This window comes from Sapajus apella, unplaced genomic scaffold (assembly GCF_009761245.1).
Source record: "Sapajus apella isolate SASKATOON/1434 unplaced genomic scaffold, GSC_monkey_1.0 scaffold186, whole genome shotgun sequence".
Lineage (NCBI taxonomy): Eukaryota > Metazoa > Chordata > Mammalia > Primates > Cebidae > Sapajus > Sapajus apella.
Window position 1 is genome coordinate 1,023,731 of NW_022437126.1, and position 18,102 is coordinate 1,041,832.

Consider the following 18,102-nt stretch of genomic DNA (forward strand, 5'->3'; position numbering starts at 1 on the left):
TGCGTCGAGAGGCGGGGCCGCGGGCTCTGACGTCACGTGGCCGCGCCCCTGCCGCCCAGATATCTCCGGCGCCGCCCGCCATTTTGTTTCCAGTGTTTGGATTGCGGCCGGCGGGGTTGAGGGAGCTATCTAGCTTTGTAGGCGGGAGGCTGGTTACAGGCTCTATTGTCTGTGTTTAACTCTGTAGTTTGGCCCGAGGCCTTCGCGAGCTATCCCGGGGCAGTTAGCAGAAGCCGCAGCGGCCCCCTCCCCGCCGGTCTCCGCTGTTCCCCGGCTCAGGAGGGACCGACTCCGCGTCACGCCCCTCAGCGCTTGCGGCTCTCTTCTCTGTCGTTGGGTCCGCATCGTGTTCCCGGAATCAGACGGTGCCCCATAGATGGCCAGCTTTCCCCCGAGGGTCAACGAGAAAGAGATCGGTGAGGATTGGGACTGTGGGTGGGCGCGTGGGGGCCGAGGAGAGGCAGGGACTCCCCGGAGGAGGTTTGGGAGGAAATGACTCCGAGTCTGAGGGATTAGCTTGAGTGCGCCAGGGCCAGCCCACGAGCAAGGAGGAGGAAGCCGCCTGGGTGGGAGTTGGCTGAGGGGTAAATGGCACCGACATGGATGTACCACCTTCTGTGCTCCCTCGCGGTTGCTGTGTGGCCGGGGCGGGCACGGACCCCAGTTTCTTCATCGGAGGTACGCGCAGGGCTCTTGTCCTGGGAGTCTCTTGGCTCAGGGCCTGACAGTCGAGTGGACAGGGAAGGACCACTCAGGGACTTTAGGTTTACAATGGGGAAAAGTGAACTTGCGAGTTCTGAGCCGTAATGAAAGGAGAGTGTCCTCGTGTATATTAACCACTCGTAAATGAGAAACGTGACTGCAAGAGGTTCCAACAGCCTGGAAAAAACAATACTGTATTTTAAAAAATGCTGTGGCGTTAAGAAAGGCAGCAGTCGGGGGGAGGAGACTCTTTCAGAATTATCTTTCAAACACTTAGGAGCAGGGTGGTTGGGTGGAGTGACTGAAGGAAAGCTGTTGTGCGGAAGAGCAAAGTCTGGAAAGGCTTTTCTGGCTTAGTGTCTAGCCCAGGGCAATCGGTGTTGAAGGTTGTGCGTCCACACCTACTTAGTGGCTCAGTGGAAAGCACTGCATTATTTAAATCCTTTTTTAAAGTAAAATAACTGCAACAACGTTTGAAGGTGTTAGGGAGTTAGCAAACACTGATCTTACTGTGTTAAGTAATAATTAGCTGTGGTCACTGAGCAGAGAGCATTTACATTTTCCTGCTCTTAAAGTGAATGTGTTTCTTTACTAAATATTAAAGAGGAGATATTTCTAGAGAAGGGCAGAGGCTGAGGGAGCCAAAACGTCCACTGTTTTATATGTGGTGAATGTTTATATCTAGAAACAGCTATTTTAGAATTCTGGACTTTTGTTGTCCTAGGGGTCATTGATTAGGAAGGGACTTTAACCCTCGTTTTAATAACCATTTTAAAGATACAAACGCAGGGAAAAAATTGTAGCAGAGTTCACACAGAAAATTTTTTTAAAAAGATGCAAAGAGGCCGGGCGCGGTGGCTCAAGCCTGTAATCCCAGCACTTTGGGAGGCCGAGGCGGGTGGATCACGAGGTCAAGAGATCGAGACCATCCTGGTCAACGTGGTGAAACCCCGTCTCTACTAAAAATACAAAAAATTAGCTGGGCATGGTGGCACGTGCCTGTAATCCCAGCTACTCAGGAGGCTGAGGCAGGAGAATTGCCTGAACCCAGGAGGCGGAGGTTGTGGTGAGCCGAGATCGCGCCATTGCACTCCAGCCTGGGTAACAAGAGCGAAACTCCGTCTCAAAACAAAAAAAAAAAAAAAAAAATGCAAAGAGCACAAAATTTGTGTCCAGTTATTATTTTAACTGTATTTTAAAACTAGAAAGTGTCGCAAAGTGGAACAAAGAACTCAAGTTCTTATCAGTTCAGTGGGTTTTTCTTTTACCTTGCTACACCATAATGCTATAGATGAGTGATCTGCCTTTGTTTTATCTGTATTTTATTTCACCCTGATAAACCATTTTGAAAACTTTCTGGTCCTGTTTTCTAAAAGATAAGCAGGGTTTCTTAGCATACCTACATAAAGTAGGACCATCCACTAAGTGTCACCCCCACACCCGCCAGCCCCCCCCACTTCTCTTTTCTCTTCTCTCTCTTTCTCTCTCTCTCTTTCCTCTCTTTATTTCTCTCTCTCTTTCTTTTTCATATTTAGGAGTGTTATTTCCTGGATATGGTTGGTATAAAAAGTTAGTAGCTAAGCACCAAACAAATATCTAGAAAAACTTTTGCTTTTTCTAAGGCTTTTTTTAACCCCAGTTTTTTTTCTTCCCTTTTTTTTTTGTATAATTTGGATACAAGGTTAAACATTTATTTCTGTGTAACTTTTAATTTATGAATAAGGATTTGCTTTTTTTCTTTTCTTGGGTGTTAATTATAGCCAAGTCAAATTTAGTTTCTCAAGGACATACTGAGAGTAGAGGCAAGATTCCATGAATGATTCAATAATTCTGTACGCTGCTACTGCCTTGAGCTACTGCCCTCTTTCACAAGGCACTGATCGTTCCTTTCTGGTTATGAAATTTTGGGGAGGAATGTAAAGAAGGAGTTAAATCTGGTTTGCTTGGTTAAGCAGTGACACAGATGATGTTACTATTTTACAGATATTAATAATGCAGTGTTGTATCTTATGGCTGATTTCCCATGGCAGGCAGCCTTTCCCTTAACAAGGTTATTGCATCATACATTTCTGTTGCTAACATTAAACAGTTAAAAGGTTTAACTTAAAAAACTTTATTCAAAGCACTTTATTACACACTTTGTGCTGGATTTCTAAAATTATACAGTATTTAAATTGAGTGCTTCAATCATTTGATTAAAGTGCAAAAATAAGTGTGATATACCTATTATCCAGCAAGGCAGCACAGTCAAGGCAATTATTAGTAAACTTTAACAGAGTAATGCATTTATTTGGCAGGATTTATAATGGCCCTACTTTTTGAGTTTGTGTATAATTGAGAATAAATTACGTTGTTATTTCATAGTCTTTGCTATCTATTTGAACCAATTTTTTAGTAATTGTTACTGCTCTTTTACTTTCTTTTTGAGATGGAATCTCTCTCTGTCATCCAAGCTGGAGTGTAGTGGTGCAATCTCAGCTCACTGCAACCTCCACTTCTAGGGCTTAAGCGATTCTCCTCCCTCAGCCACCTGAGTAGCTGGGATTACAGATGTGTGCCACCACGCCTGGCTTATTTTTTGTATTTTTAGTAGAGGTGGGGGCATTTCACCATGTTGGCCAAGCTGGTCTTAAACTCCAGACCTCAGGTGATCTGCCGGCCTTGGCCTCCCAAAGTGCTGGGATTACAGGCGTGAGCCGGTGTACCCAGCCTGCGCGCATGCGCGCTCTCTTTTTTTTTTTTTTTTTGAGGTAAGAGTCTTGCTCTGTCACCCAAGCTGGAGTGTGGTGGGAAAATCATGGCTCTCTGTAGCCTCTGCCTCCTGGCAGTCCTCCCACCTCAGCCTGGAATTACAGGTGCAGGCCACCACACTTGCTAATTTTTAAAATTTTTTGTAGAGATGAGGTCTTCGTATAAATCCCAGCCTTGTCTCAAACCTGTGGGATCAAGTGATCCATCCACCTTGGCCTACCAAAGTATTGGGATTACCAATGTGCCTGTCCTGTTACCACTATACACAAGGAGTATCATGATTGTGGTCAAGGTAGAAGAAAAATATAGACTAACTTTAAAATACAGACTGGGCCTGGCATGGTGGCTCACACCTGTAATTCCAGCACTTTGGGAGGCCGAGGTGGGTGGATCACAAGGTCAAGAGATCGAGACCATCCTGGTCAACATGGTGAAACCCTGTCTCTACTAAAAATACAAAAAATTAGCTGGGCATGGTCGCACGTGCCTGTAATCCCAGCTACTCAGGAGGCTGAGGCAGGAGAATTGCCTGAACCCAGGAGGTGGAGGTTGCAGTGAGCCGAGATCGCGCCATTGCACTCCAGCCTGGGTAACAAGAGCGAAACTCCGTCTCAAAAAAAAAATTATGACTGATGCAGTGGCTCATGCCTGTAATCTCACTGCTTTGGGAAACCAATGTGGAAGGATTGCTTGAGGCTAAGAGTTGGAGACCATGCTGGGCAACATAGCAAGACCCTGTCTATAAAACTGGCTTTTTTGCTGGGCGTGGCACCTTACATCTGTAATCCCAGCACTTTGGGAGCTGGAGGCAGGTGGATCATGAGGTCAGTAGTTCGAGACCAGCCTGGCCAACATGGTGAAACCCTGTCTCTACTAAAAATACAAAAAGTTTCAATATTAATGGTTAATATTGTAGCAAATAAAAAAAGAAAAAGAAGAAAAAAATACAAAAAGTAATAATAATTAGCCAGGCGTGGTGGCACTTGCCTGTAATCCCAGCCACTTGGGAGGCTAAAGCAGGAGAATTCCTTGAACCCAGAGGCAGAAGTTACAGTGAGTTGAGATCACACCACTGCACTCCAGCTTGGGCTATAGAGCAAGACTCCATCTCAAGAAAAAAATAATTTTTTTAAGTTAGGTAGGTGTGGGGGCATATGCCTGTAGTCCCTGACACGGCTACTCAGGAAGTTGAGGAAGGATCATTTAAGCCTACCAGTTTGCCTCTGCACTCCAGCCTGGGCAGCAGAGCAAGACCCTGTCTAAAAAATTAGGCAGGCAGGGGTTGCCAATTTAGAGGCCAGTCATATAAAGAACCCCGTTGAGCGGAATGTATAGGCTCTGGGTTTGGAAAAATGTAACGAAAATTGGAGCAGCTGCTCTTAGGAAATCATTTGTCTATTAAAAAAACGTATCAGCAGGCATTCGAGGGTTACCAAGTTTGTGAATTTTGTATGAAGAAAGTTATATGACTCATACTTGTAATCCCAGTACTTTGGGTGGAGGATGGGAGGATCACTTGAGCCCAGGAGTTTGGGACCAGCCTGGGCGACAAAGGGAGAGCCTACTACCTCTACAAAAATAAACACATTACTGGGCGTGGTGGTGCATGTCTGTGGTCCCAACTACTTGGGAGGCTGAGGCAGGAGGATTGCCTGAGCCTGGGAGGTCGAGGCTGCAGTGCGCCATGATTGTGCTACGGCACTCCAGTCTGGGTGGCAGAGCGAGACCCTGACTCAAAAGAAAAACGTTATGTGACTGCCAGTTAATGTCAACTTATGCTGTGCTAATACAGGGTGGGTGGGTCGGTGAGAGACTCTGTGGCTGTGATTAAACCACACCTGAAGTATTGTTCTTGGTTCTGGGTGCCACTTTTATGAGGGTCGCTACTAACTATAATTTATCCAGAAAAGTGTAATGAAGTTAGGATGGGAAATGAACTTGAAGCCATGTCATTTAAGGAATGATTGAAAGGATAGAGATATTTTAGCTTGGCAGAAAGATTCCTTCATGGCTATCTTCAGTATGTAAATATCATAAGAGGATAGCATTAGGCTTTTTCTCTTAGGTCTGAATCAGTACTGAGTGGGTATAGTGGTAGGAGGGAGATTTTGAGTCATTAAAATTGGTCTCAGGTGCACCAAAATAGTGTAAGCCTTATGAATATCAAGAAAAGTAGGTCTCAGGCTTTTTGTTTTGGGTTTTTTTTTTTTTTTTTTTTTTTTTGAGACGGAGTTTCACTCATGTTACCCAGGCTGGAGTGCAATGGCGCGATCTCGGCTCACCGCAACCTCCGCCTCCTGGGTTCAGGCAATTCTCCTGCCTCAGCCTCCTGAGTAGCTGGGATTACAGGCACGCACCACCATGCCCAGCTAATTTTTTGTATTTTTAATAGAGATGGGGTTTCACCATGTTGACCAGGATGGTCTCAATCTCTTGACCTCGTGATCCACCCGCCTCGGCCTCCCAAAGTGCTGGGATTACAGGCTTGAGCCACCACGCCCGGCTTTGTTTTGGTTTTTTAAACCCCACCAATTTGTTAAGGTATCAAGAATTGGGACAGAGAACATATTTAAATCACTTTAGAATGGGAGCATATATGTGTGCTTTTGTATTTATTCAATAAATATTTACTGTGCACCTGTCATATGCCAGGTGCTGTACTAGCTATTGATGGAGCACACATTCAGACTGAACAAGTACATTTTGAGTGTGTGGGTGTGTGTGTGCGTGCTCACGTGTGTGTGTATCTTCTAGCTACAGCAGTGTAAGTGGTTCTTACATTAACAGCAATACGTAGAATATATCAAAGCTTAGGTGTTGAAAAGTTTAAGCCAGAAATACATAAAAATATATTATTATACACTGTAGAACTGACTAGACAACTGACCACAAAATAGATAATACAAAAGCTAAACTGACAATAACTAATAGCAAAAAAGGAGAAATAGTAACATTTGAAATCAAGACCAACCCAGAATAGGTGATAACACTGATAAAGAGGGGCCTTTCCCAAAATTGAGGAAATTCTAGCTGAGTTTGCATGCATACATTGCAGTATGAACTTGTTGATCATGCTTTTTGTTAAATATGGAAGTAACATTCTTTATATACTCTGGTAATATGCCAGTTTTTCTTAGGAATACAGAATTTGAGTAATCTTATTTTAAAATGTAAGACATTGTCCATTTTTTTTTTGTTCTTAGAAACCAAAATAATTCCATTTTTGAGTCAGTTTGGGGTCCATTAGGAAGACTCAAGGACCACTATTTGAGAATTGTAAATATAATGCTTTTTTTTTTTTTTTTTTTTTTAAAGAGATAGAGCCTTGCTCTGTCACCCAGGCTGGAGTGCAGTGGTGCAATCTTGGCTCACTGCAGTCTCCACCTCCAGGGTTCAAGCAGTTCTTACGGAGTTTTTTGAGACGAGAGTTTCACTCTTGTTGCCCAGGCTGAAATGCAACGTGCGATATCAGCTCACTACAACCTCCGCCTCCTGGGTTCAAGTGATTCTTCCAAGAAACTGGGATTACAGGCATGCCCCAACATTATAACCACCATGCCTGGCTATAATGCATTTTACTTTATTTTAATTAATTAATTTTTTTTTTTGAGACAGAGTCTCGTTCTGTTGTTGCCTAGGCTGGAGTGCTGGAGTGCAGTGGCACTTTCTCACTGCAACCTCTGCTCCTGGGTTCAAGGGATTCTCTTTTCTCAGCCTCCCAAGTAGCTGGGATTACAGGCATCCATCACCACACCTGGCTAATTTTTGTATTTTTAGTAGGGACAGGGTTTCATCATGTTGACCAGGCTGGTCTCAAACTCCAGACCTCAAGTGATCTGCCCATCTCAGTCCCCTAAAATGTTGGGATTACAGGTGTGAGCAACCACACCCAGCCTCTAATGCATTTTAAGGCACTGGCTGGGAGGTTGGATTAGACAGCCTTTAAATTTTCTAGTTCTGAGGATTTTGTGATTTTTGTGACCTGGGCCTGAAAAGGATAAAAGTATTTGTTTGAATAGCGTATTTTATAGTGCTTTTGTTTGAGTAATGGTGTAATACTGTGTTTTATAGTGATATATGATTTTTGAAAGCTAAGAAACTTAATTTGGAAGATACTTTTCTTGCAAACTAAGTTTAATCTCTTGCAGTTAAAATGTTAATAATTTGATGAGAACATAATACAATGTAAAAGTTAGGACCTTTGTAATTGTTAGGTCTAATTGGTCATCACATTATTATTACTTGAACAGTTTTATCATTGAAACTTTCTTAAAAATTCTTGCATTGGGGAATTTTAGTAAGATCACTTTATCAAAACTTGGAGCCAGTCACTATCATTAAGGGGTCTTCATATACGGCATACCCCCTGTTAGAGGATGGGAAGCAGAACTCACTATACCCTGTCTGCATAGAAGAGGGAAGAAACTTAGTCCCAAAGTAATATGGAAGCAGTCTCACATGGATTATGTGTTGGTTATATGTGATATCCAGTATTTTTGTTTTTCCTTTTAGTGAGATCACGTACTATAGGTGAACTTTTAGCTCCTGCAGCTCCTTTTGACAAGAAATGTGGTCGTGAAAATTGGACTGTTGCTTTCGCTCCAGATGGTTCATACTTTGCTTGGTCACAAGGACATCGTACAGTAAAGCTTGTTCCGTGGTCCCAGTGCCTTCAGAACTTGTAAGATTTTTTCTTTTTTTGTATTTTGTATCTGTTGGTGGAATTTACTGTTTTCTCTCGGTATAGGGTAATAAAAACATTTTGATATTTAAGTTTTACTTTATAGATGGTGTTCTGAGTTTTAATCATGGGCTGAATATATTTATTGGCAAATTTGTGTGAAGAATTTTCTGGGCCAGACGTGGTGGCTGACGTCTGTAATCCCCACACTTTTAAAGGCTAAGGTGGGTGGATCACCTGAGGTCAGGAGTTTGAGACCAGCCTGGCCAACATGATAAAATCCTGTCTCCACTAAAAATAAAAAAAATTAGCCAGGCATGGTGGCGCATGCCAATAATCCCAGCTACTTGGGAAGCTAAGGCAGGAGACTCTTTTGAACCAAGAGGCGGAGGTTGCAGTGAGCTGAGATCTCACTGCATTCCAGCCTAGACAACAAGAGTGAACAGAAACAAATAAGAATTGTCTAGTCTCAGCTGAGCACAGTGGCTCATGCCTGTAATCCTAGCACTTTAGGAGGCCAAGGCAGGCAGATAACTTGAGGTCAGGAATTCAAGGCCAGCCTGGCCAACATAGTGAAACCCTATCTCTACTAAAAATACAAAAATTAGCTGGACTTGGTGTTACACACCTGTAGTCCTAGCTACTCCGGAGGCTGAGGCAGAAGAATTTCTTGAATCCAGGAGGTAGAGGTTGCGGTGAGTAGAGATAGCACCACTTCACTGCAGCCTGGGCGACAGTACCAAACTCTCTCTCTCAAAAAAAAAAAAAAAAAAAAAAAAAAGGGTTGTTTGGTCTTATTTATACATTATCTGTACGTTAAAAAGTCAGATTGTGTCTAACAGGTATATATAGTGTTTTGCCAGAGCAGGTGACTTCTGTGATATGAAGTTTTTTGGATTTCACAACATTTTGTTGGATAACACTGGTGCATAGATTGTGTACTTTCTTTTTTTTTTTTTTTTTTTTTTTTGCTTTGGAGTTTTGCTCTTGTCACTGGAGTGCAATGGCGCCATCTCAGCTTACACTGCAACCTCCCCCTCCTGGGTTGAAACGATTCTCCTGCAGGTGTCTGCCATCATACCCAGCTAATTTTTTTTTGAAAGCGAGTTGATTAAGAAGGTAAAGGAATGAAGAATGGCTACTCCATAGGCAGAGCAGCCAATTTTTTGTATCTTTAGTAGAGACAGGGTTTTACCATGTTGGTCAAGCTGGTCTCAAACTCCTGACCTCAGGTGATCCACCTGCCTCGGCCTCCCAAAGTGCTGAGATTACAGGCATGAGACACAGAGCCCGGCCAATTTTTTTTTTCAATGGACTTATGGTCGCTCTGCTTGGGGTAAATTGAGTTTGAATGTTTGTCGAAAGTTTTTCTAAAATGTATCGTGCTATATTGAAAATTTCTGTTTATTTTTATTTTTATTCTGTATCTAGTAGACCTTCATGGTTGTAGTCGCTAATGTTCTCATTACATATTTACTTGAGATCTAGAACCTATGGGAAACTAATTATTATGGTTTGAGGATTTTTTTTTCCCTTAAGGCAATTTTCTGGTATCAGCTTGACCTATCTTGAGTTATGGGGTTGGTTTTTCTTTTTTCCTGCTTACTTATACTTTTGTTTTTCGGTTGAAGGAGTCCCAGTTAATACAGTGGTTTTGAGGAAAATTGGGAGGCAAATAAGTTATACTATAAATTGCTTTATTGTTGAACTTACTACTCAGTTGCTGAGAATTTCTATTAATGAACTGAATTTATTTGGTGCTTCTCATAGTTCAAATAGCAACTTTTTCTTCCTATCTATAGGATTCTGTTGTTACTCAGTGTCATCATAATCATACTGAGGTTATTTTAACAAACATTTGTAATTATTCAATGTCCAAAGGAATCCAGAGTGAAAATTAATTCAATTTCAATCTGACTTCCCCTCTCCCCAGCCTCTTACATGGCACCAAGAACGTTACCAATTCAAGCAGTTTAAGATTGCCAAGACAAAACAGTGATGGTGGTCAGAAAAATAAGCCTCGTGAGCATATTATAGACTGTGGAGATATAGTCTGGAGTCTTGCTTTTGGGTCTTCAGTTCCAGAAAAACAGAGTCGCTGTGTAAATATAGAATGGCATCGCTTCAGATTTGGACAAGATCAGCTACTTCTTGCTACAGGGTTGAACAATGGGCGTATCAAAATATGGGATGTATATACAGGTATGAATTCATAGTTTTTAAAGCAAATTTATTTTATGATGCAGGGCACTGCTCATAGGCACTGGAATTAGGATTTGAGAGTTTCAGCTTATTAAAAAGCAAGATTTGATGATGTGGGTGTGTCTTTGTGATTGACCTGAATAGCACCTTCTTCAGCTCATGCTTTTAATTTAGGAAAACAATAGAGTTCACATTGCTTCATCACTGTTCACAGAATATTATAGTAGGAAAGGCTTTCTAGGGAATGTTTAGTTAGTTGTCATTTATAAACTAGTTATTCAGTTTATGGCTCACATGGTAAGGTGTTTTCTTATATGCTTTTTCAGTGATGGCTTAGAGGTTTTCAAGGTAAATCAGATTTCAGTACTCATTATCTCACCTTTGGAAAGGTTTAGTGAACGTTTAGATAGGTTGAGAAGTTAAATTCTTTGAGCAATTAAAAATAAATGTGTTGCTTTATTGCCTCAAACACTTTCTGGCATATATATACTCAAAGATGTAAAGGATTTTTTAAATGAGCATTAAAATAACATGTACATTAGAACATAACAAGTGACACTAATATAGATGATAATGAGTCAAAATTTGGGTTCTTGAAAAAAAAAAATAAGATGAACACATAGATTTTCCCAGAAAACAAAGCTCTTACAGTATAAGGTAAATACATTTTTTCACTGGGATAATGTTTGGAAACTAAGTTGTTATGGGATAACATGTATCTTTCGGGAGTTTGACAGTTAATGAGTAATCCAAGGCCAGGCAAATAACAAGCAAATAAATAATTTGATTTTATATTTTAAAATCATACTAAAAGATTTGGAAAATTATAATTTGGGTGCTTTTCTTGATATTAACATGATATAGGAGGTTGTTTACATTTCAGCAGTTTTCTTTTAATTTTTCTTCCCTTTTTTTTGAGACAAAGTCTTACTCAGTCACCCTTGCTGGAGTGCAGTGGCACAATCTCAACTCACAGCAACGTCCGCCTCCGAGGCTCAAGTGATTCTCATGCCTCAGCCACCCGAGTAGCTGGAATTACAGGCATGTGCCACCACACCTGTCTAATTTTTTGTATTTTTAGTGGAGACAGGGTTTTGCCGTGTTGGTCAGGCCTGTCTTGATGATCCACCTGCCTCAGCCTCCCAAACTGCTGGGATTACAGGTGTGAGCCACTGCTCCCGGCTTCCCTTTTAATTTTTCTTTGTTTTTTGTTTTGTTTTTAGACAGAATCTTACTCTGTCACCCAGCTGGAGTGCAATGGCACAATCTTGGCTCACTGCAGCCTCCACCTTCTGGGTTCAAGCCATTCTCCTGGCTCAGCCTCCTGAGTACCTGGGATTATTGCATGCAGCTGATTTTTGTATTTTTAGTAGAGAAGGGGTTTCGCTGTGTTGGCCAGGCTGGTATTGAATTCTTGACCTCAAGTGATCCACCTGCCTTGGCCTCCCAAAGTGCTGGGATTACAGGCATGAACCACCGTGTCTGGCCCCCTTTTAATTTTTCTAATAAATTTAGGCTTTACTATCCTGGAAAGAGACCATCTTAAAAACAATGTAAATAGTAAATCTCTAAAGGGGACAATCATAAATAAATCATTTTATACTTGGTAAAATAAAGAGATGCTAAGAATTTCTATTCATCTTTTTTTAATGGTAAGCAACTCTATTTTTCGAACGTAGAAGCTTATAAAAAATATTGTTGGCCCGGTGTGGTGGTTCATAGCTGTAGTTCCAACACTCTGGGAGGCCAAAGCTGGGGGATCACTTGCGCCCAGGAGTTTTAGAGCAGCCTGGGCAACATGGTGAGACTGCATCTCAAAAAAAAAAAAAAAAAAAAAAAAGTCAGTGGTGGTGGCTTGTAACTATAGTTCCAGCTGTTTCGGAGACTGGGGTAGGGGGATTGTCTGAACCCAGGAGGTCAAGACTGTAGTGAGCCAAGATTGCACCATTGCACTCCAGCCTGAGTGACTGGGTGGGACCCTGTCTCAACAAAGCTAAGAACAAAATAAAAATATATTAATACTGTCTTTTTTCCCCCACATTTAGGAAAACTCCTCCTTAACTTGGTAGATCATACTGAAGTGGTCAGAGATTTAACTTTTGCTCCAGATGGAAGCTTGATCCTGGTGTCAGCTTCAAGAGACAAAACTCTCAGAGTATGGGACCTGAAAGATGATGGTATGTCTTTTTTCCAGGCTATGAACAAGGCTTCATGTTCCTTGATACTACCATTGAGAGGTATTGGGAACATCTGGGGCATTTGACTTTAAAAATGGCATGTGATCAAAGTTCCTTTTCTGTGCCTAATCCTTTCATTCTTTTCCTGAATAGATCAAAGAAAAACATAAATGTGACCCAGAATAGGAGCCAACAATTATTTGAAGTAAATGATCTGATAATTATTCAGAAACTAACCACACAGATCTATATTAACTATCTGAGAACCATATCTGGATCAGATTTAGGGTTTTATATGAACTTGTCTGTGTTTGTGTCCCCTTAGGGAGGGTTATTAACTTCCTGCATTGGCTTAGTGAAAATGTAGGTAGATCTTGAAGTAACTTAGTATCTAATAAAATTTAAATTAAAATGTGACCTACATACCAGAATTTATAACATGTAAATATTAATAAGCATCATAATAAGTTGGCTAGGTTAAGAAATGCTTTTACCAAAAAGTAAGATTTACTGTCCAATACAAAGGAAAGATATGTTGATATCAAGTACTCACCTTTTTCTAAAACCTTACAAAGTTTTGGAGATGCTACTTCATTTGAGATGAGCATCTCTTCCCCTTTCTTAGTCCTGAATGAAAGAGTTTATGTGTTTAAAACCTTACATTTAAGGTCTGTTGGTGCTGCAACAGGCTCAAGCTAGAGGTTAACAGGCTTGCCTAGGAGTAAGAAAGCTTAAATTGAATGTAGGAGGAAACAAAACCCTCAGATCTGGAGATGTTCCAGCTCATGGATAGTAACCATTGCTTAATAAAGTAATATGCTAACATTAACAAATCATGAAGGACCTTCTCTGTGTTTTATCATTTCTCTGCTCAGCTGTTGAGGTGCAAAGGGATCCCAACAGTTGAAATACTGTTTTTATTTTGATACTGAAATAAAATACTGAAATACTGTTTTGTTTTCAATTTTCATTTTCTTTTGCATATTGAATGGTGCTTCCTTATCTCAAACTAATTTCAGCAATGTACATGTTTTAAGAATGTAGGCTTAGTAAGAAATAAGCTCCAGGAGAGTGGGGTCCTTGTCTTATTTCCAGCTATGTCGTCAGTGCTGACATTGGGCCTGGCATGCAGTAGGCACTCAGTAAATATTTGTAAAACTAATAGTTTAATATAGTTAAGCGTAGTTGTCTACTGTGGGTATAATGCACAAGGACTTTGGAATGGGTTGTGGTTTATCAGAAAGGAAGCATGAAAAGGCATTTTGAAAATGTTCAAGTTGCTTAACCTTGCTTATTTTTAAAATAAGGGGATTAGGCTAAAATAATTCTGCCTTCCATAGATGCGGTGGGGTTGGGGGGTCCCAGACTTTTTCTGTCACCTAGGCTGGAGTGCGGAGGTGCTGTCTCAACTCACTGCAGCCTCTTCCCCCCAGGTACAGGCAATTCTGAGCCTCAGCCTCCCAAGTAGCTAGGATTACTGGCATGCACCATGACGCCTGGCTAATTTTTAAATATTTTTTAGTAGAGATGGGTTTCACCCTGTTGGCCAGGCTGGTCTCAAATTCCTGGCCTCAAGCGATCTGCCCACCTCAGCCCCTCAAAATGCTGGGATTAGAGGTGTAAGCCACCATGCCTGACCCAGACTTTTTCTTGAAGGGCTAGATGTTAGATATTTTAGGCTTGCGAACCATATCGTCTGCTGTAGAACACAACATAAACATGTGGACAGGATTGTGTTCGGTACAATTTAATTTACAGAAATAAGCAGCTGGTATATATCAGTAACCCTTGTTAGAGATAAATTGCTTTCAGTTATAAATGTGATCCTGTGATTTATTGCTGTTTTGAAATGCTGCTTATTTGAAGTGGATTCTAGTGTTAATACAGATACTTCTTTTTGTTCAGGAAACATGATGAAAGTATTGAGGGGGCATCAAAACTGGGTGTACAGCTGTGCATTCTCTCCTGACTCTTCCATGCTGTGTTCAGTTGGAGCCAGTAAAGCAGTATGTATCAAAGTTCTTGTACATTCGTTGTGAATTGGATTATGATAATGTGTGCATAATCATTTTAAATCTAAGTAACCTATCAAGTCTGTGCTCGGTGTCATGAATATTTTAAATGTTTTATTTCATGATGGGTGAGAATTTGCATGAAGGAAATACAGTTATTGATTGTCAAGTGAGAAGTTGAATTGTCTTTAGAGATAATAGAAAATGAGGGCATATTAGGGCGTTTTTTGTAAGTCTAGAAAAGTTTATGTGCTGTAGAAGAGATCTAGTCTGTATGTTAAGACATTTCCTTGCTAATTATTTTCTTCTCTGTTGCTCTTATTTTTTTGGTCCAGTTTGCTGTTATTAAAGTTTTGAGTCCCAGCTGGTCCTGTACATTTAACTGAAAAAAAGTAACTTAAAAAACATAAGAATAAAAATAGCACTCATGTATGTCCTAGAGTTGTTATGGGTGAAATTTGTTATTGTTTGTCTTACATAGCATACCTATAGACAAGTAACATGACTGTTAAGAGGGTTATGCTTATTGAAGAACTCTCTTTTAGTTGTTTACCAGCTATAAGTTAGTATAGTTAAATTGATCTCAGTAGCTGCAAGTATTTATGAAATGATTGAAGTCTAAATACATGTGATAATTACAGTACACTTTGAACTAATGGAGGGTGGGAGGCTAGTTGAAATGCATTTTATTTAGCCAAGGAGTATGTTAAAATGATAGTTAGAAATTTTGGAACTTAGAACAAGATACTCAGTTTAGTTATTTACATATCATAAGAACAACAAAATTAGATGTTGACATTGCTATTTTAGGCTGTGTGTTTTCCATATGCTTCTTGCTTTCCCTGTCACAGGTGGTGGCAGCAATATTGGTGTGATTGAGGTTATGCTGGCACCACTCACACACAGGCGCACAGTGGTGTTAGCTGGGCAGAAAGAGTGGCATCTCTGGCTACCGGGCTGGGGGCGACCTTTACCATAGGATGAAGTAACCTTGCATTCGGCTGCAAGGTGTACTGTACGTACACAGGTGCTGGTCGATGTCCACTTTCTGCTTTTCTTTCTTTCTTTTTTTCTTTTTTAAAGTAATTTCCCACACAGTAAAGTCCACTGACTCCTGAGTAAATTGATTTTCCAGTTTGATGGAATTGGGAGTCTGACAAGTGAAACCAATTAAATATAAAGTATTTGGCTTTCAAATGGTTTCTCTGTGCTATTTTTTGGAATTCTTTAAGATTCCAGAGAGATCTTAGATCTTTGATTCAGTTTAAAATTTGTACTTATTTTCCTTTAGAAATAATGTATTGTGTCTGTGCAGAAAAAAAAAAAAAAGCAAAAAGAATTGCTTTGCTCCAAGAGGAGAGATTGTCTTATTAGGATAAACCTCCAAGCTCACATTTAATAACAGACTGAATGAAGTAAACATTAGAATCCTGTTTAGAGCTATTCTGCACAGTTAACTACGATCTTTAGAATCTAAAATTGTATGTGAATTTGTTCTTAAATAATTGAACTGTTTTATACTTAAAATGACTAATGATTGTGGTCAGTTTGGGAAAAATAAGATGTAAATTTAGATTTATGGAAATGTAATTATATTATTTTCATAAAATAGCATTTTCATTTTGTAATGTGGTTTAACATGTCCTTGTTGTTTGCCAAAGAAATTTCATTTGGCTGTGAATATTCTATTTGCTTGCAGTATCTGTTTCTCTTCCTAGGCTCAAGTTGGTGACCCAAGCCTATTGTAAACAAGTGATTATCTCAAAGGGAGATGCCAATGGAGTAACAATTTGTTAACCTTACGTTTTCTGTCTGTATATTTTTTTAAAAATCTGGTAGTTTCTGGAAAAAAAGAAGGGGGTTTGTAGTTCTTAACCCTATTTATTTCCATATATTTTAGTTAGTTTTTGGAATAAATGTATTTCAGTATAACTTTGTGGTTAAGTTACATTGCCTTTATTTTATGTTTAGGCTTATTTTTAAATTAACATTTAACAGAAACATTTGAAATAGAATTTGCATGTTTGCCTTAATTAACTTAAAGACTGATTTTAATCTGACTATGACACTGAGCATATTCTTTAAATTACTCATAATTTATGTTTAATATAATCTTAATTAAATTTAGCAGTTTTAGTTTAAGATGTGCCAATTTTCCTCTGCGTGTCTGAATGAAGCTATAACATTTGCCTTTTTATTGCAGGTTTTCCTTTGGAATATGGATAAATATACCATGATACGGAAACTAGAAGGACATCACCATGATGTGGTAGCTTGTGACTTTTCTCCTGATGGAGCATTACTGGCTACTGCATCTTACGATACTCGAGTATATATTTGGGATCCACATAATGGAGACATTCTGATGGAATTTGGGTGGGTACAGCATGAATTATTTTAGTCTATAATTCATCTCTGGCTATCAAGTCATGTGAATAATTAGAATCACCAACATATGAAACCTAAAATTGCAGTTTATTGTAATTAAAAATTTTGGTATTATTTAAGCACTTGACTAATGCAGAGCTTTAGATATAAATTCTAAAAGTAAATTTGACTCTCTTGATATATCAAAGTCTTGCTACTTAACAGGACCCAACTCTCTATAGAAGTACTAATTATTATGTTTAGTTTTTGTTGGAGAAAAACAAAACCAAAGTTGGACTTAATCTTACTATCTTTTTTTTTTTTTTTGAGACGGAGTTTCGCTTTTGTTACACAGCCTGGAGTGCAATGGCGCGATCTCGGCTCACCGCAACCTCCGCCTCCTAGGTTCAGGCAATTCTCTTGCCTCAGCCTCCCGAGTAGCTGGGACTACAGGCACACGCCACCATGCCCAGCTAATTTTTTGTATTTTTAGTAGAGACGGGGTTTCACCATGTCGACCAGGATGGTCTCGATCTCTTGACCTCGTGATCCACCCGCCTCGGCCTCCCAAAGTGCAGGGATTACAGGCGTGCCCAATCTTACTATCTTAAATCATGAAAGATTAATTCTTTTCAGGTCACTTTAATTATTATGTATCAACTCAGTTATCTCAGTTATATTCATTAAGGCTACTTTAAACATATTCAAAGACAGATGTACTTTGAACCTGGGTAATTTTGTTTTCTTGAACTGACTGTGATATCCACTGAAAACATGTGTTTGACCTTAGGCACCTGTTTCCCCCACCTACTCCAATTTTTGCTGGAGGTGCAAATGACCGGTGGGTACGATCTGTATCTTTTAGCCATGATGGACTGCATATTGCAAGCCTTGCTGATGATAAGTAAGTATGTGCATTATAGCTTGACTTACTTACCATTACCTTTTACATTCTTAAGCCTTAAAGCCATTCTGCAGTTAGAGTTTTAATGTCTCTTTCTCAACACAAGCCCTTGGGAGATTTTGTTGTCTCTTAAAGAATATCAGCTGAATAGTTATCTATGTAAACTGAAGATAATGTATGCCTCTCCCTGTGTTCCTTGTTTAATTTGCTTAGGCATAGTGGTTAATTTTTTAGTCAGCTTTTAGCACAGCTTACAGAGATTTTTTTTTTTTTTTTTTTTTTTTTTTTTTTTTATTTTTTTTTTTT

The 18,102-nt window shown here is 39.9% G+C and overlaps 1 protein-coding gene across 1 annotated transcript in view; it reads left to right on the top strand.

Moving 5' to 3' along the window:
• Positions 1–18,102, top strand: part of WSB1 (WD repeat and SOCS box containing 1) — a 20,598-nt gene continuing 2,496 nt past the window's right edge. Inside the window, exons 1-7 of the mRNA XM_032268846.1 lie at positions 1–416; positions 7,966–8,134; positions 10,068–10,336; positions 12,382–12,513; positions 14,419–14,519; positions 16,729–16,901; positions 17,683–17,796. Coding sequence (XP_032124737.1) covers positions 377–416; positions 7,966–8,134; positions 10,068–10,336; positions 12,382–12,513; positions 14,419–14,519; positions 16,729–16,901; positions 17,683–17,796 — 998 coding nt within the window. The 5' untranslated portion in view covers positions 1–376. The remainder of the gene's footprint in view (positions 417–7,965; positions 8,135–10,067; positions 10,337–12,381; positions 12,514–14,418; positions 14,520–16,728; positions 16,902–17,682; positions 17,797–18,102) is intronic.